This window comes from Manacus vitellinus, unplaced genomic scaffold (assembly GCF_001715985.3).
Source record: "Manacus vitellinus isolate BGI_N305 unplaced genomic scaffold, ASM171598v3 scaffold_3_pilon, whole genome shotgun sequence".
Taxonomy (NCBI): Eukaryota; Metazoa; Chordata; class Aves; order Passeriformes; family Pipridae; genus Manacus; species Manacus vitellinus.
The window spans coordinates 37,871,013-37,898,707 of record NW_021940535.1 but is presented as its reverse complement, the minus strand read 5'-3'; the positions used below and the strand labels follow the sequence as shown (position 1 = coordinate 37,898,707).

Here is a 27,695-nt window from a genome sequence, read left to right as displayed (position 1 = left end):
TTCTTTTCCCTGAACAGGATTTTTAATAGAGTTGGGATAACAAAACTCTCCAACTGACAGCAGAATTTAGTTGATACAATTGTTTGGGAACATATAGTCAGCTAACCATCCTTTGTTAGTTATTTTGGATACTGAAGTTACCTTTCTTTTCTTTCAGAGAATGCACTAGAAGCATTCTCCATTACTTGGGAAACAACAACAAAAAAGAAAGACCAAGACAATGCCAATATTCAGAAGATCTGAGAGCTATCTCCATCAAAGACTGGATTCAGATCAGTCAAAAAAGTTGTATGAACCATAAAATTTTAAACTATCTTAATGATTTGGAATTTTAAAAAAATTCCACATCAAATGCTTTAGATTATAAGGCATATTTTGCTCATATGTTCTCTTCAAAACATGATTTATATCTCTGCTTTCATTACATCTGCTTCATACCTTTCCTTGATGAAGCAAACGTTAGTAGAGACAGCATAACTCTTGTAACACTGATGAGAACCAGCCTATTCCAGATGACTCATAAGAACCAAAAAGCACCTTACAGTCAAATTCAAACAGACCTGCCTATCCCGGGATAAGGACAAGACAAGGCATTTTTAAAAATCAAAATATTATCACTTGTGTTCAGATTACTGTTTTAAATAATAATTCAATTATTGCAGACTCACCTTGCATTACTATGACTGGCTTCTGTCAAACTAGCTAATGCTGTCACTGCAGCTTCTTTTACCTCTTCATTATCACTACTTAGCAACTGCACCAGCTGGGGAATCCCTTTGAAAAAAATAATTGTATATATGAACCTTTAAGTAAACCATGGCAGTCTCCTAACAAAAGAAAAAGCACAAATTCTCAGCTCATCCTTTCCCACCTTACTTACCCTGGAGTCCAAGCGCACATTTGCTCTCTACATTCTTACACATGGCAGAAATTGCTCGGGAAGCAGCAACTTTAACTTCATCATTGCCAGTTTTCAAAAGGTTTAGGAGACATTTCTCAACCTCTTCCTCATTTAAGATTTTTCTGATTTCAGCTTTAAACAAGAAATAACAATAGCATTAATCAGCATTTGTTTTCCAGATCAGTGAAAGGACACGAATTTGATTTCATATAGTTGCTCGAAATATTTGGCAACAGGGGCATCGGCCGTTTAGAAATGTGCACAAAGGACCTGAGCCAAATCCTATTATAGAATATCCTGAGTTGGAAGGGACCCACAAGGATCATTGAAATCCAACTCATGTATTAGACTTCAGTGAACTCTGAATCAAGCCCAAACGATGGCTATTAAATACAGCTTCAAACATACACAGCCCAACAGAAGGCAAAGTTTGTTCTCTAAAAGACTTTAAAACCGCAGAATGTATACAGGTTTGATGGAAACAGCTTTTCCAGTTCAACAGATCATACTTACTCAGGATCATGCTTAACTTCAGTTTATGCTAACAAAGTCCAAATGCATAAAATTGAAGAACATAGTAGTAAATGTACAATTGAACTTGGTGGAGTATCGGTTACCATACTGCAAAAGCCAACATACTGATACAAAGCCAAAAAAGGGCAAGAGGAGTTACAAAGAAAATTTTAAATTCTGCACAGCTTGTAGTTCTTCATCAATGCACAATTTGCAGAGAATTTCAATTTTGTAGTTTAGCCTGGTGACACAGGGCTCCCTGCTGACCTACTCTGCAATGACTGGCAGCAGCTGGGAAGGACATAGATGTTCCCTTCCTCTACACAAGTAACAACACACAGCTTCGACAAAGTATTGACAGACATCTGTATGTAGATACTAACAAACTAATAAACTCCCTCATCCCAAAATGGATGAGATCAGAAATCCAGGTGTTTGTTAAAAAGAGCCCTGAGTGAAACTTTCTTATCCAGAAAGGCACAGGACACCACAGAAGCTGTACAGTGATGAGGGTCAATAAACATTTAACTATATGCATAATTTAAAGCAGATTAATTACATGCTTGAAGTTCTAGCTAAATGGTAGAATTTTTGAATGTATTAAAAAAATTCATGAACTGAGAAGCCAGTGGGACTTCAACACATGTAGAAATTTTACCAATGCTTACTACTGCTCTCAGGGATCTCTCCCTTGTTTGGACTGTCATCCTCCAAATAAAAAAAATTTAAAAGGAAAGGAAAATATCATAAGTATTCTTTTAGATAAATCTGAATCTATAGTGAATAACAGTAAACAAATACAAGTCTGCAAAGTCAATGAAAAGGGAATTTGACTGAAAATCTAGTTACAGCAGAAATGACTCAATGCACATAGGTGAGATAGCTACAGTTGCTTTCTTCTCTCTAGGTCAATTTTAAACATTTTTAGAATCATCACTTACACAAATGAAACCACAAAGCAAAGATGCAACAAATAAAACAGAGAGGATTTTAAGGGTCAGCAGAACCTTGGCCACAACCTTGATGCATATTGGCCAGCTCTCAAGAGAAGGCCTTAATTAGGGTTAGAGACCATTTTGAGAAGTTATCAAGTATGCCGCTGGCCTGTTGCTTAACAAAGTAGTCCATAATCCCTAATAATGATCTCTAGAGGTTCTTCATGACTCAGTAATTTAGTTTTTGTACAGCAAGTTATTTATTACTATTCAAATTTTCTTTAAAATTATTCTTGCTTTTAAAGGCAGCTATAATGATGAGTGTTTAATTTTAAAGATAATTTATGCCTATATGAAATAACAATATGAAAATAATTAATTTGGATGAGTGAAAATAGTGATTTAAAATTTTTTAAACAGAAAAATATTTTTCTGATAATGTGGAAAAACAGATTTTGAATTTGAACTCATGGTAAAGAGTATCCACATATATTTAGGTAGCTAGACCAATGAAAATTATTAATATTTTAACAATCCAGGCACCAATTCTATATAAGGGATGAATATTTTCTGATAATCCTCTCTGTTTGTATGAATTGTTCCTTTGTTTCCATTGCTAGAGAAAAGAAAGAATGCACAGTTGAAAAGCATCCTTTCTACTGAAGTACTTCTCACGTGAGTGCCAACACCATTTTTACAGTGATGACTTTCTTAACCCCTAAGTGATTTGAATACATTGATTTAACATGAAGCAAAATACTCAAGCACACACAACTAAGAGTTTGGAGTACTAACAGTTCTGTCCAGTTTTTCATGCATTGACCCCATTGTGAGATAACCTTTGTTTTTCAATATATTTTCCTATTTGCCTCAAAATCATGATCAGAATTCTACTGATCGCCTATTCAGGTCACTGTCACCACTTTATGGAATTATTTATACCAATTTCAAATGAAAAAAGAAGTTAATGTTAAATAGTACCATGAGCTCTCACTTATCTTGAGTTGAGATAACCCAGATAAACGAAAATCTGTATTATGAAATGCATATGGTAAGCAGGTTACAGAGCATGTTTAGTGTGCTCCCTTTTGAAAGGATTTGCACTGAGATACAGAGAAAGAACGGGGAGAGGTTCAAACCAGAAGTTTGGCAGAGTGAGGCCAAGCCCAGGTGAGCATGATCATCACATTCTCCATACATACTCTACAGCATTTTGTTGTTGCTGGTGTGTCTGGCATTGACAGGGGAAATCAGGCCCTCCTTAATCAACAGTCCAGATAATCCACTCACAAACATTCAATAATTTATAGCATTAAATTATATTTTGCCTTCTGAAATGACTGCATTATTTGCTGGGCAAGGAGGGAATCACAGTATAATTCACCACTATAATTCTGAGCATACAAAATAAAATCATCAATAAATTAATATATTAAATTCAAAATTATGTACTGAACAAAAAAAATTTTAGGGGTAAAGGCATAATGATTATGTATAGAAATGTGATCAATTTTAATGTACTTAAACAGAGGAGCAGCCTAAAGATGCTATTTCAAATTGAATATCATGTTTGTACCACGTAATTTATTCTGATATTGAGAATAGCTCTTAAGGGATAAATCTATCTTATAACACCACCACGAGTCCCTTTGCAAAGGGCTGAAAGGGACATAAACCAAAACTGTTTGCTATGATCACATCTATCAGGAAAAAAAAACCATCAAAATTAAATTCCATCTGACAACAATAATAATTTCAAAACCAGACACTGCTGTATACTCAGCTTCCAGGATTAAAAAACCAGCTCGATACATGTTCTGTCATTCCAGAAGGAACTTTTTCATTCCAATGAAAAGCAGTACTCTTTTTTCCCATGTATGCAGGAAATGTTGGTAAATTATCAAACCTGAAGAATGTCAGCTACTGTATGGCTATGGCAAATTTAATGGAAAAGTCACTACAGAACTTAGAGTTGTGTTGTATTATTTTGGATTCACATCAAGGCAAGTACTAGTGCTGTATACGTTAGTGTTGCAGTTTGGATAGGCTGTTTAGTATGTTTACAACCAGAATCCAATCCAACAAACAAGGACTGCAAATATTTCTGTTTTCTTTTTGCACTTGGGCTATTTCTTGTAATGGCCTCAATGCCACTTTTCTTCCCTCTGGAAGACTGACAGTAGCCCTGTGTATCTGAAAAATACAATGCTTCTGGGGGCCACACTGAGCAGTGAGGTTACTGGATTGTGTTTTCTCCTGCACCAGGACAAGTATCCCTTTGTCTAACTGGGTGTCACCAAAATTCTACATCTTGAAAGTAGATATTTTAAATGTTCTTTTCATCTATTTTCCCAGCTTGCTGTATCCATACCAACTGTCATAGGCTGAAGAAGAGAGCAAACCTTTATAATGAAACCACATTGACTCCATTTGTAAAGAAGCATGACAAGAAGATGCATCTTCACTGACGGCAACATCCCATGATATAAGATCATAGGCAGTACTGTAATATATTATGTGTAGTTCTTGCCACCGTGCTTTAAAAATGTGTTCAGACATGCTTCTACTAACAGCTGCTAAAATATTAGGCCACAAAAACTGAAAAAAAAAGTGTGAAAGAGGAAAAGAAGGCTATGCTTATTTGAAAATAAATATGATAAAGGAGTAAGATGCAGTAGAAAGCAGTAGGAGCAAATATAAATCTGCTTAGCATACACCTTATAAGCCTGTCACAGGACTATAAAAATGATACTGACAGTCCTAAGTAGCATAATAAAATAACAATACAGGAAAATACACCAAAAAAAATACTGGCATAAGAAGGTTCCTTCCTATCTTTGATACTTGAACATTAATAAAAACAATCTTCAGTGACTTGCAAAGCTTCCAACAGATAATGATGAAAGCACAGAGAAATCCACAGAATACTAGGAAAGGCAGATTCCACTCTTTTTGTGTATCATTTGCAATCCAAATAATTACAAATATTCATGATGTCAAACTAAGCAAGGTGAGAAAAGAATTGGTAAGACAGCATGGGGAGAGAAGAAAGGAAGTCTGAAATATTGTAGAAAGGAGAGATTATTTTACCCATGTATTAAATTAAATAACATATTTTTAAAATACTCATCAGTTAAAGCCATGATTCAAACACAAAGTGCCAGAAATATTAATGAAATATTTAAGCTCTACTGTCACAGTTCTATCATAAGAATCCCTTGACAGAATTAAAACCTTCTATAGACAGAAGTATATTTTTAGTTACATCGTATTTTTTTACACAATGCTACTTGGCACATGTTGCAACTCAGAAGCCAATATATGGAAAGAATTTCAAATGTAGCTTGATTAAAAGACCATCCTTGTGGGCAAAAATGATGAGCATGTTCTGCCTAATTCAGAATTCCTTGGTGAATTAAAGAAAAGTACATAAAAAAGAACTATAGGATGAATAATTATAAAAAGATTACAATGAAACTATTTAACTCCCTTGAGAATATTAATCTGCAAGCCATTTGAAAGGTTTTCTTTCAGACCCCTGTTAAAGAAATTTGTATTTGAAATTGCCTGACATTTAGACGAGCAGCTGAATGCCAGATGAAGTCTTAACTGATAGTGGTGAGAAAGTGCCAGCAAAGGTGGCTTAAGATGGCAGTTACCTGGCATCACTAATCAAAAGACAAAGATCATATTTTCAAAGTTCCATTTTTCTTTGAGAACAGCATTTTGCAAGAATATATTACATTTAAAAATAAATTGAAGCAAAATCTTGAAATTTTCTCATATATATATATATATGTGTGTGTGTGTGTAAAACATAGCACAAGTACTATCCTCAACCAGGTAAGACAACCTCATTCTGGATAAAAATTTACTTCATAAACAATTTTATGTCCATGGATTATTGAAAAGTCACATACAGTCACAAGCTGCTTTGGTAATTGCCTTTGCTGCATTCTTCTGAATATCAGGAACAGTAGAGACTCCTAAAAGTGATAGGAGTTTTTTAAGGCCTCCTGTCTGCTGAATCAGTTGCAGAGTATGCACATCTTCAAGACAATTTCCCAGCACAGCAAGAGTTTTGATGTGTAGATCACTCAGTTCCTAATAAAGAAAAAAACCCAAACAAATAACCTTCAAATCAGGATTAAAATATCTTTGGCTTTTAAGTTTGTAGGATAATTGTTATAACTTCCTTTTGGACAGTTTGTTCATACTGCAGAGAACATATTTTCATATTCACATTTTCATCTAATTTATTTGATGATGCCTTGGGATGCAACACAATTTATCAAAACCACTAAAGCCTCCAGAAGTTTCTCATTTACATCAAAGTGGGTTAGACAGGTACTTGTCATGTTAAAATTTCAAAAACTTCACAAATTTCTCTATGCATTATGTCCCATGGTGACACCTGAACTCAAGAAGCACTAAACTGAATACCATAATAACATAAACAATGACATTTCCAAGGTAGAAAATTATGTCTAAGGTCATCGATATCAAAGTAAATTCAGGAAAAAAGGATCAGTGTTCAAACTAGGAACCAGCATCAGAGTTCTATATATAATAAAAAAAATTTGAGAAAACATCATATAAAAAGCTATATGGTGAATTTTTCTGATATTTACAACAGTTTGAGAAATGGACAGTAAATGTAAAACAGCATTTATTACTAAGAGCAATAAAACAAATATAAATACTTTGGTGAATCCCTTTGCTTCCTTTCTTAGTAAGCTAGGTATCCTAGCCTATCGTATTTCTATCACAGTTCACTCCAAGTAAGGAACTCTTTCTTCTTATTTCACTCTTCCAAAACATAAGTAATATTTTCTCATTAGTCACACAAACATTAGTAGCAAGAACGAAAAAACTTTTAAAGCAAGTAAACTGTACATTGGTTTCCAGTATCTTCAGCAGGCAATCTAATCCGTTTTTTTCTCCCAGTATTATCCTGGTTTCTCTGTCTTTGCTAATTACTTCTAAGGTTTGAAGGGCTAACAACTGAATAACTGGGTATTCAGATTCCAGTAGTTCAAGCAACGGTGGAATCACATTCAGTTCACTAACTGCAGCACGGTTTTGAAAATCCTGCAGTAAAATATTCAACAAATAAAGTTAGTGATAGAGAATATAACAATACATCCACTCCTGACTTTACAGAAAGAACACCAAAAGTCTGATTTCAGACATCAAAAAATTAGTCAATACTCCAGAGCTTTCAGTTCTGAAGATTTCTTTCTTTTGAGCTAAAAATCAAACTGATTATAATCAAGCCCCGTGAACCTTAAATTCTAGGAGTTTTTTTCAAGACTGAAGTACACACTACAGAATCTAGTTCTGTCTAAGGAAGCCCATTTACTCTTGGTTTCACCATGTTTGTCTCAACATAAATGTTTCTTTGAGTAAGTTTTTTAAATTTAGTTTCACCGTTTTTGTTTACTCAGTGCATGGAAAACAGTTTTTTGCACTCAACTGTGGTTGCCTGGTTATATCTTCCTTTTTTTTTAGTAATTATATTTAATTTAAAATTTCAACTTTAAACAGAGAATGCGCAGCTTAATAAAAAGACAGCAGTTGATTATATTAAAATAGAAAATAAATAAATAAATTACAATTTGCTTTTAAATAGCTTATTGCACATGTGCAGCATGCAATTATCCTTATCAATATAAGCAAGCACCAGGTGCAGTTATCCAGATATACCCTGCAACAAAGACAGCGAGATAGTAAAAAAGGAGAAAGAGTAGAATGTGATTCTGAATAGACATGCTCTGATGCCCCAAAAGAGATAGAGTTATAAACTGAATTCATTATTGAATTGATTCGCTTAAGCCATGGAAGAGGACTGCCATACAAATGCACCATTCTTTTGCTAAGCAGCATATGGATGACATTAGTGCTGAGTGTGAAAGTAGCCAATAACAAACCTATTCCTCCCAGTATGGAAAGTAGCTGTTGACAGCATTCACCTACCATTAAAAATATGTTCAAAACTGTGCTATGGACCTGCTGGTCAAATCAAGACACAATGCAATTGGTAGTTCTTTAATTTACAGGATTATTCCAACCTTTTGGATGGACAGATTATGACTCTCATTACCACAATTAGCATTTTCCAACTGAGAAAACAAACTCCTATTTAATTTAAAAAATCTAAATCTCATTCTGATTATACTTATACTGCAGCACACCACAGATAATTGCATCAAGTTCAACAGAATTAGAGTCAAATCAGTTATATTCATAACTAATTTAACATTCATGAGATTGAGTGTGATGGTTAAAATACACTGATGGACATTGGGAAGTAAAGGAAACAAGTATTTTAAAATTATTTCCCCACAGAGGATATCAGGGGCGGGGTGGGGTGGGGGTTGGGGAGGGAAGTGCCTATCTGCCTTTGTAAGTTAAGGCAACAAACAACAGGAAACTTTACCTGTACCAGAAGGTAAATACATTCAAGTGAATTCTTCTGAACGTCAGGATCAGGGCTACCTAGCAGTCTGATAAGTGGTTCTAATCCACCTTGCTCAAATATTTTTACTTTAGTAGTACATTCAACAGCCATATGTGCTAGACAGAGAGTAGCAAACTCATGGATAACTACATCTTCTATAGGGAAAAAGAACAAACATTTTGATCAAGTTTTATTCAGCACAGAATATATTCACTAATCCAGTGGTTTAAAATATTATTTGGAGTCAATAAATAATAGCTGTTAATCCTACCTGATGTCTCCATAAACATGTTGCTCCATCCATACAACATAAAACGCTACTCAGTGAGTAAGAGCTACACCTATAAAAGCATTTACCTCTTTAACATGTAGTAGGACAAATCATAAGTTACAGGGAAGATTTTATTAAATTGTCCGTTCAAATGCAATCATAAATTATTTCTCACTGTACTTTAGCACAAGGAATGAATACTGCACAAGGTACCTTCTGGTGCCAGCTGTGATATAAGTGGATTTGTGACATCCAGTTCCCTCAGTAACTTCTTGACATTATCTACAATGAAATAAATACAAATATGAAGTCTCTCATTTGGCAGTGTTGGCTGAGTAAAGAAGAGAATCTGCTCCAAGCAAATGTACTCATGGTTACTCCCTGAGTGACAAACAGATCTGACTGGGAAAGACACACAACTGAAGTTATACCAAGATTATAATAGGCCCAGACAAAAAATAGAAAAGACTTTCAAGTACCAGATGACATTCTTTGACATGTGATATATATGAACTTCCTTAATATTTTATTGAAACTTTACTCAAAATACTTGCATCTAGCAGGTTCTGTTAAATACTGCACAGTTTTAGTTGCTAAAGAAGTCATATCCCAATAGCTTAAATTATTTGTCATTAAAATTATCAAACTAAAAGCAACCTCTCCATTATTTCAAGCCACGATTTTGCAATTTCAAGCTAATGCCAGCCCACACTGCAAATGGAAAACACGAATTACATAGGTCTTATTAAAATCACAGTAAAGACTTTCAGAATGAATTTTTACTGTTGTTAATGGCAAACTAGCAAAACCACAACCATTGGATAAAAAAAATCAAATAATAGCTATTGGAACAGACTTCATGTGATCTTACAGGGCAGTGTTGTCATTATCAACATATTACAGCGTTGATATGTAAGAAAAAAGGTATGAGTTTAATTTACTTTTAAATAAAGAAACAATTAAGATGTAATATAAATGGAAGATCTTTGCCCATTCAAATTCATGCTTGTGCAGCAGCAAGGACTATCTGCTAATGCTGAGTTGAAGGAAGGTAAAGAGGGTAAGGTCCAGTGCAGCATGAAAAGCAGGTAGCAGTTGATGAAAAGACTTAAGAGTGGCTGGGACATCACAATGGAATACAATTGGGTAGAACATCCACCAAAATAACACCTGCTTAATTACAGTAATTAGATATAGGTCTATAAAGCACTGTAAAAATAGCAGCCACTGAAACTCAACCTTACATCACTTACTCATTATTCTGGGCCATTAATATAGGATTTTTTCACATGGGTCAGCTCCTTGTTTTGATGAACACACATTCAAAAATATTTATAAATTGAAACTCTTACGATTAGAAGCCATGATGCCAAAAACCATGATGGCATTTCTGCGTACAATGGGATCTTCATGTGAGATGAGTTTATACAGATGTTCCAATGCTCCAAGACCAAGAAGTGTCACTTTGTTTTCATCACCTGAAGAGGAATTGTGTTAAAAGCCCAAGAAAAAATGCAACAACCTCACAGTTCTTATGTGTCAAAGTAAAACAGCTACTTTTATTGGACAGTAGAATCAAAAAACAAAGGCCTGACAGGGCCTTGGGAGATCATGTAATCTATACCCCAAATAAATATGTGTCAAAGAGTTTCAAGGATTAATAATATCTAAGATTAATTCACATTTGTAAAGCAAAGGACACTTCTGCCCATTGGACACTCCACTCATTTGTTAGAGACTGCAATGGTAGTGCAAAGGACAACTTTCTATTTAGCAAAGTACAGGTGAACAGTATCATTAAGAACCTCATTTTATTCAGTATCATTAAGAACCTCATTTTGTCTTCCTCTTTTCTTGCCTCCCAATTCTGTTTTCCTCAAAATAACAGTTAATTAATTCAGTGTATCTTTACTATCCCTCAATGGAAGCAACTACCAGGATTTGGAACATTAAATCCTAACTGAGATTTCTACCACCTGAGAATGGAGCACTCTGTACCTCAATAGGTGCTGGACATACAAAGAACAGAGGTGTTTTGTGTGATTACAACCTTCCATTCCTGATCACTCGAAACACACACACAACCCAAGAAACAAAATCCCAATCCTACTCCCATTCCCAGTTCCCACAACAGCTTTATAATTCATTTTCTAATGAACTATGCCTATTCTTTCTGGCTACAAGCAAGGAATGTAAGAGGAAACTGGAGAACTATGCTCATTCCCAGGCCAAGACATGATTAAAATACAAGGTATTTTTATTGAGGGATGGGACTTGATTTACTAGCAACACTCAAAAAACAGATTAACTGCAATTAATTAACTGAAAACAACTCCTCCTCTTGTGCCACACTGCAAAGTTACAGTCAAGTCTTCTGGAAGATTGTAGGAATATCTACATTAATGATTTAAAGGATTATTCATTTAGTAGAAACATAAAATATAAGCATCTGTCCTCCCTCTTGCAGCATGACATACTTTACTGTGGATAGCAGGGAAGGAGCCAGCAAGAGCTTATGGTTCATAGCTGTCTCCCAACAGTCCACATTCTCTCTTCCATATTCAAAATGTGATTGCTTGCTCTCAGCCAAGCTTGCCATATCAAGCTGAGCCCAAACATCTCTCAGAACTCATTGACCTCTAGCCAGCTGTCAAAGCCTCCAGCTCTTCTCTCATAACTTCAGCAGTGTTGGCAATCGCCATCAGTATAGCAATCAACATATAAACCCACAATTTTTTAAGAAAATGTAAATTTACTGGAAATTAAAATTAAACCAGATTAATCAGACCAAGAATACTACCAGCATATACCAACTTGAGTGACTGGCATGGAGTAAGTAGGAGACAGCTTAGGAAATTACTTGCTACATAAAATTGAGCCTTATACAGATGCTTGTGTCCTCGGTCCCTTGGACATGATCCTTAGCTATAGATTATACAGGAACCTTTGGAAGATTTGGTATCTTGGAGACTTGTTAGATTCCCAACAGACAGAATAAGCTTGATAAAGGAGGTTGAGCAGTCTCCAATAAATCTTCTGTCACAGAAATCCTGACACAACAACTTTATGCAAAAATAACAGAAACAAGCTAAAAAGTTATTTTCATTAAAAACTGAACCTTAAAATAACTACAGTGGTACAGAAGTCTTAAACTGTGACATAAAAAAAGAATTATTTCCCAATTGCAGGTCTGTTGCTCATAAAAAACCAGATCTACGTTATATTTAAAACAAGCTCTATTCAACAGTGAATATAAAATTCTACAACAAAATTATAAAAATCTGCTTCATGCAAACTACTTTATAACTGCAAATACGGGTTGGATCAATATTTCAGAAAACCCCCAAAACCTCAACAGAGACCTTTGAGAAGAAATTAAGATTTCAGTGCTAGGAAACTAAAAATTGTGAACTACTATCAAAATCTAAGCGTGCAAAACAAAGCTCATTGCAAAAATACTAACCTTTTGAAGCAAATTTATATAGAGCATCACATGCTTTGGTCAAAACTTCCGTTTCAGGAGAACTAAGCATTAGTACAACTGTTTCTGGTGTTTTGCTTTCAATCAATAATGGATCGAACTACAAACAAACAAACAAAAAAAAAGGAAGGAAAAGTTTGATTTATACCGACTCTTTCTGTATGCTGCAGTAGACTCCCATATTTAATTTAAAAAAAATCTTGTTTGATATCTAGACTGAATTAGAAATATTAACAAGTTGCTATTTACTTGGAGAAATCCAATTTTTTAACAATTGGAGACACTGTTAAAAACTGACTTCCAAATAAATATAATCAGGATTTCATCCCATATGGAGATTTTGGGAAAACCTTGACACTTCCCTGCACATCTAGAAAGTCTTGAAAGTAACAGACTAAGTAATTGTTACACATGTAAGAGCATTCTGTAACTTTGGAACCAGACATGAGAAGTTTCTTTTGAGCACCTGTAACACAGAGACCACGAACTTAGGTGTTGTACAAGGAAGAGGATTTGGTTACTCTGTGGCAATACCACTTTGTGGTTGCTTAAAAAAATAATATAAGAACACTGCCTGTGCCTTTGTCAACTCAGTTCAGCTCACTATGATCTTGCACTAGCTGAAGTATTTCCAAGATATAATCCCTGCTCACCCAGCCAGAAATGATACAAACTGTTCATTGTTATTTCCGAGTTCTCTCATATGGAAAGAAATCTTCCAGCAAATCAGACAGTTTTCACACTCTTAACAGACTTCTGAGGACTAACATCACATGAGCAAGAGAATCTTCTAAAAAAGACTTTCATTCCTTAACAAGACTCTATTCAATTTCTGAAAATCCTACCAATTAAAACGTTTTAAGCTTGTTTGGATTTAAAGTAATTTTTCAGTACGGAAAAACTGTCTTATGTCTTCACACTTCAGGACTATAGAGTATCTGTGTTACATACAGAAACTATCACATACTGGAGTCATGCTGTCTCTCAGAATCAATGTATTTATCTTTAAAATATAGCAGATTAATCATATGAGATAGCAATATACAAATTATTTTAAAATATTGTTACAATATATATTTATACCATATATAATTACAAACATTGACTATTTGTTTTACTTCATTAAAAAAACCTAATAGCTACATCAGAGGCACATATTGCTTGTCAAGCAAGTAAATTATATGGAGTAAATCTTAAAAGTTATGAGTGTGCTAGAAGAAAAATGTACAGAGAGGAGGCTTTTTTTCTTCTCACTCTTCTGACTTGCTCAAAAATAAGGCAAAATATGATACTAGTACAAAGACTTCCAAATTCATATTTTCAGTAGGTTTTAAAATCTAATTCATTTCATCACCTTCCATGAGGCAGATCACACAACTTAGCAGGCAGCAAGCTCAACATACAAATTTCATTAAGAGGTTGCCTGCCTAACGTGCTTAACTGATCTACCTCGCTTCAATCAGGTCTGAAAATCTGAAGATACTTCGTGCTTGCTGTGACAAGCTGGAGGCATGGGCCAAGTCATGGAAAAATATAATCAGCTTACTATACTGCAAGTCATTTTGCTTAATAATGACTCAGCAACAAGAAGTAAATCAAGTAATAGCATAGTGGTGCAAGTTACATCTTAATGATGTAAGAGCAGGAAGGCTCTTCAGAGGGACCTGGACAGGCTGGAGAGTTGGGCTGATTCCAATGGGATGAGGTTCAACAAGGCCAAGTGCCGGGTCCCGCACTTTGGCCACAACAACCCCTGCAGCGCTACAGGCTGGGCACAGAGTGGTTGGAGAGCAGCCAGGCAGAAAGGGACCTGGGAGTTTGGATTGACAGGAAGCTGAACATGAGCCAGCAGTGTGCCCAGGTGGCCAAGAAGGCCAATGGCATCCTGGCCTGGATCAGGAACAGTGTGGCCAGCAGGACCAGGGAAGTGATTCTTCCCCTGTACTCAGCACTGGTGAGGCCACACCTGGAGTGCTGTGTCCAGTTCAGGGCCCATCAGTTTCAGGAAGGATATTTGACTGCTGGAGCAGGTCAGAGAATAGGAAACGAAGGCTGGAATGAAGGGACTTTGAGCACCAGTCCTTGAGGAGAGGCTGAGGGAGTGGGGTTGTTCAGCTGGAGAAGGGGAGGCTCAGGGGAGACCTCATCACTCTCTACAACTCCCTGAAAGGAGGTTGTAGCCAGATGGGGGTTGGTCTCTTCTCCCAGGCAGCTATCAGTAAGACAAGAGGGCATGGTCTTAAGCTGTGCCAGGGGAGGTTTAGGTTAAATTTTAGGGAGAAATTTTTTACAGAGAGAGAAATCAGGCATTGGAATGGGCTGCCCAGGGAGGTGGTGGATTCTCCATCCCTGGAGGTTCTTAAGATGAGACTGGATGTGGAATTTAGTGCCATGGTCTAGTAACCACGGTGGTGTTGGATCAAGGGTTGGACTTGATGACCTCAGAGGTCTTTTCCAACCTGGTTGATTCTATGATGGGCTTAAAATTATGGAATTCTTTATAGGAATTTTCTTTTTGGATTGTAAGGAGGCAAAAAAAATTCACAGCAACACTCATTCAACCACATGAGGGGAATACAGAAGAATTAAGAGGTGACTGAAAGTTCTTTTAGTCACCTTCATACTTCCCTACTTCTGCACCTTTGGGTCTTTGCATGGACCGAACATGATCCTCCAGGTAAGTACTATTATTTAAGCACAAACACATCTCCAGAGTCTGGACAAATACTTGGTGATGGGATAAAACCCCAATTTTTAGTAAAGGCTGCTAGTCTTCCAGAGAGAAATAAACACAAATATTGGTTTCAGATGAAGCTCAATAAGAAATGAAAGATGAAATAAGGGTTTTAAATCTCAGTTATTTATTTACATTGATCTAATAACAAAGTCACTATTACATCGCTCCATTTTCACTGCATCTCATGTTCACAATAAATTGTAGAAACCACAATTTAATGCAAATTCCTGGGATTTAATGACAGGTTTGCACATGAGCAGAGTGAAATTAATCTAATGTCTACCCATGTATGCTTAAGCAGTCAGAGGCCTGAGCAGGTCAGTGATTGAGAAAGAATTTCTTTACTGTGCAGGTGAGAGTGCACTGGAACAGACCGCCTGGAGAGGGTGGGAAGTCTCCCTCTCCAGAGATATTCAAGAACCATCTGGATGCAATCCTGTGCTGTTTTCTCTAGGATGGCCCCGCTTGAGCGACAAGGTTGGACCAGATGACCCACTGTGGTCCCTTCCAACCTTACCCAATCTGTGAATCTGTGATTGCTCTGTGTTCATCAAAACTATCATAGAACTGATTAGGACTCTTGCTGATCATAATGCCTGCATAGCCAGTGTTCCACCTTTTTTTTTTTTTAAATAAAGGCTTGCTTCTAAATCTTCATACCTCATTGTATATTCTTCCTGTAATGGCACATACAGGACAGATTATGTGCTAGAATAATATGACTGAATTAATAACCTTGAATTAAACACAGAAATTTAACTAGTTTATAAGCAACATTGCCAACATTCAGTTTTTATTAAGAAAAAAGCAAATTAAATGAAAAAGAAAGCTATAATTCAAAAACTTCTACATGTCTTTGATTCTGATTTTTGTGTACATTTGACTTCAAAGCCATTAAAAACTGCAGAGCATTTGGGGTTTGATTTTGGGTGGTGGTTTTTTTTGCTTCCATCAACTTAATTTAGTTGAAATTGAATGTAATATAAAATATGTTTCCAGTCAGACCAAAGACCCATCTAGCCCAGCATCCTGTCTCTGATAAAAGGCCTGTAACAGGTGTGGGCAAGCAGACTATTAAACTTTGCTTATATTCCCTCTCAGACTCCAGCACTCTGCAACCTAGAGAACTGGAGAGCCTAGTGAGTTTACCTCCATGTTCAAAACGTCCAAGAAAAAATTTGGTACATAATTTTTGAAGCCATCTGTATTTTAATCACCATTAATATTCTGAGACACAAGTACCACAATTTAACAGTCATATAAATTACTGTGCCTCTTCTTTGTTTAAAACTACCACCTGATAATTTTGTCTGTCCTCCACGGTTCATTCACCATAAGAAACAATGAAATAAATTACACCCATTTGTCTTCCCTGTGTATTCATAATTTTCTAAGTTTCTATGATATTCCCCTTCACAGTTGTTCCTTCTGGGGATGAAGAAACCTACCCCCTTTGATCTTTCCTAATACAGAAGCCACTCTGTCTGTTATTGTTGTCTTTCTTAGTTCATTCTGTTCTACAGTTCAGAACTGTGTTTCCATTTGAAATGGAAACACCAAAACTGTTAATGGCATTTAACATGTGCATGTATAATGCATTTGCTAGTGACATGGTGTTTTGCCTTTTATTTCTGGAATTTGAAATGTTGTATCTGGCTGCCATTTTCATGAAAACATCAATTAATTCTGAAAGACTGGATGACACAGGTTGCAGAATAAAAGTCCATGACATTCCACTGGCAACCTCTCTCTGTTATGAAACCTGAACAGGAACCTGTTTTCTCACCTTTGCTTTCGGTTTTACAACCCGACACTATTGCTAGGAGAGAAAATTATTTTTACCTCTTTGTCTTTATGTGAGTGAAAAGCTCGGTCTAAAAACTTTTGAAAAAGCTAAGTAACTGTATCAATCTGAACACCATTATCCACTTGCTCACTAACTCCTCCAAAGAATTCAAGTAGATTTCAGAGATGAAAATTTACATAAGCAGTATTGACTCTCCCCCATTATTATCATATTTATCCATGGGTTTGGTTTGAAGTTTTTTTTCAGAACTATTTCTACCAATTAACACAGCATGGAAAGTTCCTGTAATTATTAATGTATTTCTTTTAGAAAATGAAATTTTCTACTCTTCATTTTTCCACTATATTAAATACTACATGTAGCAGTACCACATTTTCAGATTTTAATTATTTTTCATTTAGCACAAGACCTGGGCAAATACTATTTATTTCTATTTGGGCAATTTTATCACATTTATTTTGGTGCTTTGGCTTTTGACAAAAAAAAAAAAAAAATTTGCTTTTCCTTCATGACTTTAATCACCTAATAAAGTCCCTCTAAGAAGTTTCTTGCATCTAGTAAATTTGGAAAAGCTTTACTCCTAATTTGGTATCTTTGCTAGTTCTCTCCCAAAATATTTTGATGCAGGGTGACATTGTGCTTTTACTACTCATTTGGGAGGGCAAGGGTTTTTTTGTTTTTCCATTTGAATGCAAATCCCACCTTATGAAAGATGCATTTATCTGCTATTATTTTATTGTTTAATCATGCTGTAATTGTTTTTTTAAAAATCACTTAAATTTGATTTAAGGTCAGGTTTAGCATCGCACCTTTCACAGAATTTTTAGAAGCACTATTGATATCTTTGATATTCTTAATCCCTTTTCCTTTACCTAGAAAAACAGAGTTAATAGATACCTGGACATGCTAATTGTTTCAGTTTTGTGATTGCCTGATCTCCTGTTTTAACAATATAAACCCAAAATATTCCACTGAATCACAAGCAGTTGATGTTAGAAGGCACTTCTGGAGACCTGATCTGATCCAACTGCCCTGTTCAGAGCAAGGAAAGCTGGAGCTCAGGGCTGGCACACAGTCTGACTTTGAGTGTCTCCAAAGATGGAGACTCCACAAGCTCTCTGGACAACCTGTGCCACGTTCCATCATTCTTACAGTAAAAGAGGGTGGTTTTTTTTCTTACGTTTCAATGGAACCTCCTGGATTTATGTTTGTTTCCATTGCCTCTCATCTTTCCACTGGGCACCACTGAGAAGAGCCTGGCTTGATTTCTTTACTTCTTCCTGTCAGGTGACACTGCCAAGACCCCTCTCTCCAAGCCTTCTCTCAAGACTGAACAGTCCCAAATGTCAAATGACAAATGCTCCAAGACTTTGGCAGATTTGTTCCAGTAAGGTTTTGTCTCACTTGTACCACAGAACCGAGAACAGAATCACCAGGTCCTTTCCTGTAAAGCTGCTTTCCAGCTGGTCATCCCCCAGACTGTACCGGATATTCTTCCCCCAGGTGCAGGATTTGGCATTTCCCTTTACTGAACTTAATTAAATTCCCAATTTCCCATTTCTCTAGTTTGTTGAGGTCCCTCTGAACGGCTGCACAACCATCTGGTCTGCCTATCACTCCTCTCAATTTTGTATCACCTGCAAACTTGCTGAGGGTGCACTCTGTCCCATCATTCAGGTCACAAATGAAGAGGTTAAACAGTATCAGCCCCAGGATCAACCCCTGGAGCACAACAAGAGTGCCTGCCCTCCAACAGGACCCCATGCTGCAACGCTTTCAGCCTGTCAGTTCAGCTACTTTTCAATTCACTTACACTGTTTCTCGTCGAGACTTCACTAGCTTGCCTACGAGGATGTTATGAGAGTATTGAAAGCCTTACTAAAGTCAAGTCAAATTAATATTTAGGCATTAATCAAAAGAAGGGGTTTCTGTGGAGACAATTTCAGGAGCTGACTGTGCCACTTCATACGTTCCACCTTTTGTTAACATCAGAGTTGTGAATGAAGCTATTTTCAAAAATACTCAGGTATCTATAGCTTTCTTTAAGTGACAGCGCCTCAGTATTTTCTCTGCTGGTAATCTTAGGTCTCCTTTCAATGTCTGTGCCCTACCTGATGATCAAATAGTAATATTGTCTGGACCAAACTTAATCTAGACATCATATGAAAAGTTCCTATCAATCTGTGTCAAGTATTTTATCTGCCTGAATTACTGACTTAGGTCATTCATATAGAGATAGAGGCTCAAAGCAATATTTTTCCTGTAGGAGACCAATTCTCATAACAGAGAATAGTAAAGACAAATTATGCAAGGCTGTGAAAACAGAATCCTCAGGAACATTTTCTGAAACAGAGGCTAGGCTAAGAGATGTGTTTCCCACCTGTTCCTAGAAATCTATAAAAAATTAGTGGTCATCTGCAGTACCATATATTCTCAGAGCATTCCATGTGCACAAAGGCCCTCTTTATAAGCCTGCCTACATTATCTCAAGGCTTCTTTTCTTAGACTTGACATTTTCATAAACAGATTATCAATCAGAAGATAATGGCTAATACGTCTTTTTATTTTGTCTGCATCTCATTTCCTGCCACCTGAAATATTCAGGTGAAATTTCAAGTTTTGAGATTTGATTTTACACAATCATTATTAACAACATTCTCATAGCTATAAGATTTTCTTGGTTGATAGTTACAATTAATCAATTATCTATTTTCATGTTTAATACTGTTTTGCTATGCAACATTCAGGTTTTTTTCTCCTGTTAGGACTGATAGAAGAGATATGCTAACCTGAAGTATAATAAGGGGAAAAACTAAGCCAAAAGCTTCAGATGCCATCTGGAATTCACTCTTTCCAGTTCTTTCCTTTTTGATAGTTTTATCAACTTCTTCTCTAAGTTGGATTTTTTCAATTATTGAATATCTTTTCTGACATTATTCACAGCCTATTGTAGTACCTACTAGGCTGTATCACAGTTTTCTCCAGAAAATCTAATGGTATGTTTTGGATACAGAAATTGTAGTGCTGCATCTACTGATTTTAGCTATTTACTGAAAAGGTCAACTTTTATTACTTTAGCTTATCTGTATGGCTTAAATGTACTGTCATGCCTTTCGAATTTTTTCTTAGACTGTAAAGATACTTAGTTTTACTCTTCAGGCCTGTTTTAATTAGTCTTATCCACATTCACTGTCTTTGTGACTCCTCCTGGTTTTTTTATACAGACCCAGGTTATGTTGAAGTTTTATGTCATCTCTTTTCATAAGGATTTGTTATTGATTGGAGCTTATGAATTACATTTGTAATATTCACCTTTCCACATAACAGTTGGGCCAAACCTGGTATCAATTCCTATGCCTCAGCAGCATCATGGCTATTGGATATTACTTAGTCAAAATTATTTATGCTTATTTAATTTTAAAATTGTAATGTAGTTTTTGCTGATCAACTTGTCTATGATCTATGAGCTTTGAAAAAGCTCTTGCAGTACTACCACTCTTTACAGACAAACCCATTGTTTTTTTAAAACAGTGTACTGAACTTTGCATTTAGTTTCATGTTCCTCTGTGGAACTCATTGAGGTCCCTATTTTCATTAATTTGGTTATTATCTGGCACAGAATTTATATTATACTATTTTCAAGGTTTCTGTATTTCCTCTACTTCTTTCTGAATAAAACATTTAAGCTTTAAAATTTCCTGTATTTTGCATATCTATCTTTTGGGGGGTTTCTTTGTACCTTGTGAACTTATAGAAACCCTTGAAAAGTGTGCTTGTGTCAGATCCTTAACCTCCACCTTTTGAAAAATAGTCACGTTATCACCATGATTCTATATTTAGCTTCAGCTCTTGTACTTCCAATGATACCAAAAAGACTGTGTATCTTTGCAAAAGATCCAGAGTATATAATACTAGCATTCAAAATATCTGTCAAATTTTGTATTTGTATAAAACTGCAGATCCGTCTGCAGTTAACTCTTAACTCTTTCACCCTTAAAGAAAGAGAATGTCTTCACAGTTGAAAAGACAGGCAGATTTCAGGTTGCTCTTCTCCTTTCTCCTTTGATTTTTACAAAGAGAAAGCTAACACTGTTCTTAAATAAAAAGAAGCCTGGATTGTTTCATACATTACTGTTTGCAAAGCCTGCCAAAGACAACAATCTCTACAAAGAACTACACATGCCCAGTCACTCTGGTTTGTATGCTGTCCAAGAAAAGCAGAAACAGAGTCATCTTTAAAAGCCATTTTTAGAATAATGTGGGTAAGTTAGGAGAATAAGGAACTACATAAGGACTGTACTGGGCCTGTAACTGTGCAATGTTTATTTTATAGCACATAGCAGTTTATAAACTTACCACATCCTTGGGTGGAGGCTCTGCTTCCTTCTTTACTTTTTTACCCATTCTAAAAACAAACAAACAAACAAATAAAAGCAGACAAACAAATTCCCTTCTGTGTTTTAGGAACCAGTTTACCATTGATTTAGAAAAGCTTCTAAGACAGATTTTCTCATTCATTTGACCCCACCTAATTAGTCTGAAGATTTCTTTGACATAGTAGTTTCTATACAAAATTTGTCCTTTTTTCTAATACTTGAACACATTTGGTAAAATACATCTGTCAACAAAATACATAGATCAAAAGAAAGGTCTGAGACATCACAGGCTCAAGTTGTACTGTGGTACAAATACATAGAACATCCTTTTCTCTAAGTTAGTTTTATTTGCATCTATAAATCATATATGAACTTGAAAGTCCTTTTAGGGTATTTCCCCATGTTTGTCTACACATTCTGTGTTAGCAAACATTCCATACAAATGTAGAATGTACAAATAAGTTCTACCCCAAAAACATGGTTCAAATACAATTTGAATTCTCTGTTAATATTTCACAAAAGACAAAAATCAGGTCTGCAGGTATTAAGAAACAGTTCTTTACAGTACAAATTTCACTGATTTAAAAAAGTTACATCCATTTTCACCAAGTCTAGCTTTTGTCTTCTGCCTTTTTTTTTTTCTGGCATTAGCACATGTGCACATGAACCAGGAAGACCTCCTCAACTGCATCTAATAGTAGCTTCTGAAGCACATGGATGTAATACCTCATGTGGACCTAATTTTGTGTGGCTTTAAAAACTTCAGGAGAGCCTTCCAGTTAAGGTACAGGCAAAAGTAAAGGGCAACATGAGCCACTAGCACTAACCATGCATAGAACATAACCCAAGTTATGCCAAACTTCAGTTTGTTTTAACACTGTGTAAAAGTGAAATGTGCACTGTTAGCACCCCTTGTTAACTCCTCTGTTGGTTCTCAAAGTAAAACCACACATTCACCCTCAGCCAGGACTATCCTGACAGCTTCCCTGTGGTATAAGAGATTATTTTTTAGTGCAATATGAGCTGTAGCCTGGCTGGTCACAAAAGTCAAGGCTATTGTTTGTTGTGTCCAACAAAAATTTAGAGCTCTTCTTGAATCCTCTGATTTTTTTCCAGGTATTTTTCCTCTAGTGGTCTCTACAAATAAACTGTAACATAGCAGTAGTGAAACCAGTTCATAATCACATCCTAAAAATGGATCTGAAGTTTAAAACTTCAAAGGCAGGTCACTAATTACAGTTTTGAGAGGAAAATCCACACAATCAAAGATTCTTCAGCTCCAATCTGCTTTACCCTTGTGCATCTGTACATACACACATATGAGCACACACACACAAATTCAGTGTTTCAGAAAATGCAGCTTTGGCTAGAGAGAAATTAACTTACATAAGAAAAAGCATAAGGACAAATTACTGACAGTATATTCAACAAACATGATGGACATACTACCTTCTGATTTATGCAGTCACTGTAGAAAGTAAGAATCCTGCACACATACAAGAATCAGATTTACAAGGACATTCAGGAAATCTGGGTTATTTAAATTGTGCTAAATCCTGGTATGGAGATATGGACTCTTATTTAGAATTATTCAGTTCAGCTCGATTCATTTCAGGTATAAATTAAGCTAAAGTCATGAGGCAATTTTAATTCTGAATGAGTTTAATTAGGTTTAAACCAAACAATTTAAAAAGTTAATTAATGTAAAAGTATTTATAATGTTGTATAATTAATGCTCTCAGATTCAAATTATAAATATTTCAAGAACAAAAATAACTAAAGCATTTAATTGCAAGTACATCTTCATTCTGTATAAATACATCCAACTTCTGAGCATATTTTTAAGAAACTTCTACATTTTTCTTAGTTTCAAAATATTTAGTTCCTTTAACTTTAAAAAAGCAGTATGACCTATAGCAATAAGCAGAGAGACCAGCACAACTACTATACTGTGGGTTATGCCCCTCAGTCTGTTTCTTTGCAGCAGGTACTAGTCTGGATTTCAATGCATTCTGCCATCAAATGTTGGTATGATCTTTGTTCCCATAAAGATCTCAGTGATCACTCTCTGATTTGAGGGAATGATGTACTTGGAATTCTTTGGCTTACTGATAATTAAAAATATGTCTTCTGCATTTAATTTTCATTATCACAGCCAATCAATGTGTACAGGTATTGAAAGGCTACTGAACTATAAAAGAATTTCTTTATTCAAATCCCTTTCTGTCCATGATAGCTGCATGTTGTCTTTTTCTCAGCAGGTTTACAGTACAGATACACCAAGTTGGGTGGGACTGTTGATCTACTGGAAGGTAGAAAGGCTCTGCAGAGAGATTGGGACAGGCTGGATTATGGGAAGAGGCCAATGGTAGGAGGTTCAACAAAGCCAAGTGCCAGGTCCTGCCCTTGGGTCACAACAACCCTGTGCAACTCTACAGGCTGGGGGAAGAGTGGCTGGAAAGCTGCCCAGCAGAAAAGCAACAGCAGCTGAACATGAGCCAGCAGTGCCCAGGGGCCAAGGAGGCCAGTGGCATCCTGGCCTGTATCAGCAATAGTGGGGCCAGCAGGACCAGGGAAATGATTGTGCCCCTGTACTGGGCACTGCTGAAGCTGCACCCTGAATCCTGGCTTCAGTTTTGGGCCCCTCACTACAAGAAGGACATTGAGGTGCTGGAGCGTGTCCTGGGAAGGGAAATGAAGCTGGTGAAGAGTCTGGAGCACAAGTCTGATGAGGAGCAGCTGAGGGAGCTGGGGTTGTTTAAACTGAAGAAGAGGAGAATCAAGGGAGACCTTATTGCTCTCTACAACTACCTGAAAGGAGGGTGTAGTGAGTTGGGGGTCGGTCTCTTCTTCTAGGTAACAAGCAATAGGACAAGAGGAAATTACCTCAAGCTATACCAAGGGTGATTTAGATTGGATATTAGGAAAAAATTCTTCACCAAAAGGGTTGTCAAGCATTGGAGCAGGCTTCCCAGGGAAGAGCTTCAGTCACTAACTATGGAGGTATTTAAAAAACATGTAGATGTGACGCTTAGGGACATGTTTTAGTGGTGGGCGTGGCAGTGTTAGGTTAAGAGTTGGAGTCAATTATCTTAAAGATCTTTTCCAACCTAACCAATTCTATATTTCTAAATCTTAAAGACAAAATAAAGAATATTCTCATTTGAGTAATATCCTCTACTTCATGTCTTGCACGTTTCTAGAATCATAGAAGCATACTTTTTCCACATATGTTTTTTGAGATTAAAGAGTTGATTGTTGTAAATCATGTAGAGCTAGAAGTAATAAAGTACTTTGACCTAACAGATGCAGGCAATGCATAGTCAAGCAATCTATGAAGTTATCATTCTATGCTACTTTCTGTCCTTCACCTGGAATTTATTGCTATCAATGACAGATAAACTAGCCTGCTTTACCTCCCTCCAACCCAGTTTCAGAGCAGTGGTCTAATCGGGTGTTTTCTCTCAGCCAGCAGGACAGTCATTAGCTCTACCTAAATCCTCATTCTAAACCCACAATCCTCAACACTCTCCCTCAGCTCTGGCTATTCTCAATGCCTAAGCTCAGCAGGTACTTCCCTGTCTCACTCTAAACTTCATTAGAATCTCCAGCTTTCCCACAGGACCAGAACTGCTCCAGTGTATCTTAAGTTGAATCAGTATCTGTAAACTGTTAGTAGTGTCCACTAAACTATATTAGGCATCAGTACTAAAGTTAGTCACTGTCCTTGATGACTGATGGAGATCTAGTCAACATACTGAATACCTCTTATGGCAAATTCATCCTAAGTAGGTATCTAAAATGGAACCACACCTTAAAAATAACTATTTTTTTCTTGGACCAAAACCAAAGTCTAGAGTTGTTGGTTCATATATTTACATTTATACTGATATCTGAAATGTGTGAGCTAAGCTTATTACCCCGTTTCTCCACATAAATCCACATGCCAGGCTGGATCTAACAGATACTACTGCAGCAGACTAACCATTAGCAGAACTAGACATACCCCAAAACACAGCCACCTTGTCTTTCTTAAAGTGGTTGAAGGAACAGGCTCATCTCCAGTAACATCTCTATAACCAGAACATTTTGCCTGTAAGTGGAAAAGGATTTTGAGGAAGTTCAGAAATACAGATTTTTTAGTTCAGAAGTGGAACCCTCTAACCTCTTGACTATTATATCAGGAACTGGCATCTCTATCATGTCAAATAAAATAAGGACAATTTATTTAGTTTTTGAGAGTTGCTGCAGATGCCTGCTTAGAGGAGCAGATTCCAAGTACTAGATCGTAAGATAATTACGGCCATGATCTCTGTACTTACTTCATTTTATTGTCTTGCTATAAGAACCTCTCTGCTCAGTGTGAATAGTTTCTTAGATTCAAATTTGAGATATGCACTTATTTCTAGCCACTACACTTTTTTTTTTAAACACAAGATGATGGCTAGTAAGTGAGCTTCAACAAGAAAAGAATCTATAAACCACACTTTGAAATATGAGGAAAGTCTTCTGGTTGTTTTTCTGTTTGAAATACTGAAATCTTATAATCTTCCTTTACAGTATGGAGTATATATCTGTATTATCAGAGTCCTGTTGCATACACTTCAAGACCATAATATATTATGGTTTTAAGTCAGACAATGCATTTAGAAAGCACTACCTGTTCCATTTGCTTCTTTCTGTTTTAAATCCTTAAATAACAGACACAAAAACCTAGAACTCTGCACATACTGTGAGACCTGAGACAAAGAACAGGAACAGGTCAAAGGTACAGCCAGCTGTGGAACTTACCTCTTAGTCAAGGAATCAAAGGTCTCTTCTGAGAGCAATTACCCCTGTGGAAAAGCAGTGCAAAGAGAAGGATTTAAGAATAGTTTCTAACAAGTTATTTATTACATGATCCACTTTTCAGATTAACTGTCCTATACTTTAAGACAATCTGAAGCTGTGTTACTACAACTTGGCCACGATTTTCAGGTTCTTCACAAAAATGATGCACGAGATTCTTTTTGCCTTCCAAGTAACAATTACATATCAATTTAGTCGAGCTAGTTCAATTGAAGTTTGGCTGTTTAGTTTTGTCTCATAGAAGCTATTTTTTTTGTGATAACAGTGGAAATTGCCTTATAAATGGGTCATTGTCATTGATTATTTCAATTGATTTCTGTATGGACACTTTAGTTCTGCTGCCTTCCAATGTAATCATATCATCAGCAGACAATCTCACTCCTTTTTTGAGTCCATAAACTAGTATGTCCTTTGTATGCCATCTTAAATATACTCATCATCATTCTCAGACAGCTCTGTCTTAATTAAGAGAACAATGTGGAATGATCTTGAAACTCCTTTCTTTCTCCCACATTCTTCTTCCATCTTTTTTCTGTCCAACTCCCTAAGTATGGATCAACAGACTCTCTTTGCCATGTTGTAGAGACGGCGAAAGCATTAAAACACTACTAAAAAACTTGGCTTCACAGAAGAAGAGAGTTAAAAAGAGATGGCAGATTCAATTTAATATTCAGTTCCTGAACATATATATATATATATATATATATATGGCATATGAAACATATATATACATGAGAGACCAATTAAGTCAAGACCTTTGAATTTGTCCAGTGTGTGTATTAGGCAAAAAATGATCAGGAAGTTCCACCTGAACATGAGGAAGAACTTGTTTACTGTGCAGGTGACCACACACCAGAACAGATTGTCCAGAGACGTTGTGGACTGCTCTTCACTGGAGAGATTAAAGAACCATCTGTACACAATCCTGTGCAATGTGCTCTGGGATAACCCTGCTTGAGCAGGGAGGTTGGACCAGATGACCCCCTGTGGTCATTCCAACTTGACTCATTCTATGATGCTGTGAGGATTAGGTCAAGATTTAGCTACCATGCAAGAGACATTAACTAACCAAACTTACCTAGAGTGTGATCCTAGATACAAGACAATATTTTGATTCAACTGGACAAAGTTCATCCCATTGCAGGAAAAAAAAAAAAAGACTAAATGTACTCTGATCATTCTGAGAGTTCCTTTAAAGATTCCAATTTTTTCCAATGATCTATGCATTTTCATGTTATACACACAGAAAATGAAAGAATCATTAAAAATACTGAGAGATGCAGAGTGGAGTACCCTGCAGACAAAGTCTTAAAACCAAAATAAATTTGTAGTTAGATGCCAGGTTGAGAAAATAGCTATGAGAGAG

General features: G+C 36.3%; 1 protein-coding gene across 3 annotated transcripts in view; it reads right to left on the bottom strand.

Annotated features, from left to right (window-relative positions):
• Positions 1-27,695, bottom strand: part of ARMC3 (armadillo repeat containing 3) — a 60,107-nt gene that overhangs the window by 28,980 nt on the left and 3,432 nt on the right. The window contains exons 2-12 of one of the 3 annotated variants that reach the window (XM_018075711.2): positions 26,273-26,316; positions 25,488-25,574; positions 21,462-21,510; positions 12,544-12,661; positions 10,433-10,558; positions 9,294-9,362; positions 8,789-8,964; positions 7,246-7,440; positions 6,270-6,453; positions 881-1,033; positions 669-774 (exon numbers count right to left, since the gene is read on the bottom strand). In XM_018075711.2, the coding sequence (XP_017931200.1) occupies positions 669-774; positions 881-1,033; positions 6,270-6,453; positions 7,246-7,440; positions 8,789-8,964; positions 9,294-9,362; positions 10,433-10,558; positions 12,544-12,661; positions 21,462-21,509 (1,175 nt within the window). In that variant the 5' untranslated portion in view covers position 21,510; positions 25,488-25,574; positions 26,273-26,316. The remainder of the gene's footprint in view (positions 1-668; positions 775-880; positions 1,034-6,269; positions 6,454-7,245; positions 7,441-8,788; positions 8,965-9,293; positions 9,363-10,432; positions 10,559-12,543; positions 12,662-21,461; positions 21,511-25,487; positions 25,575-26,272; positions 26,317-27,695) is intronic. The other 2 variants (XM_018075712.2, XM_018075710.2) reach the window with 2 other exon arrangements.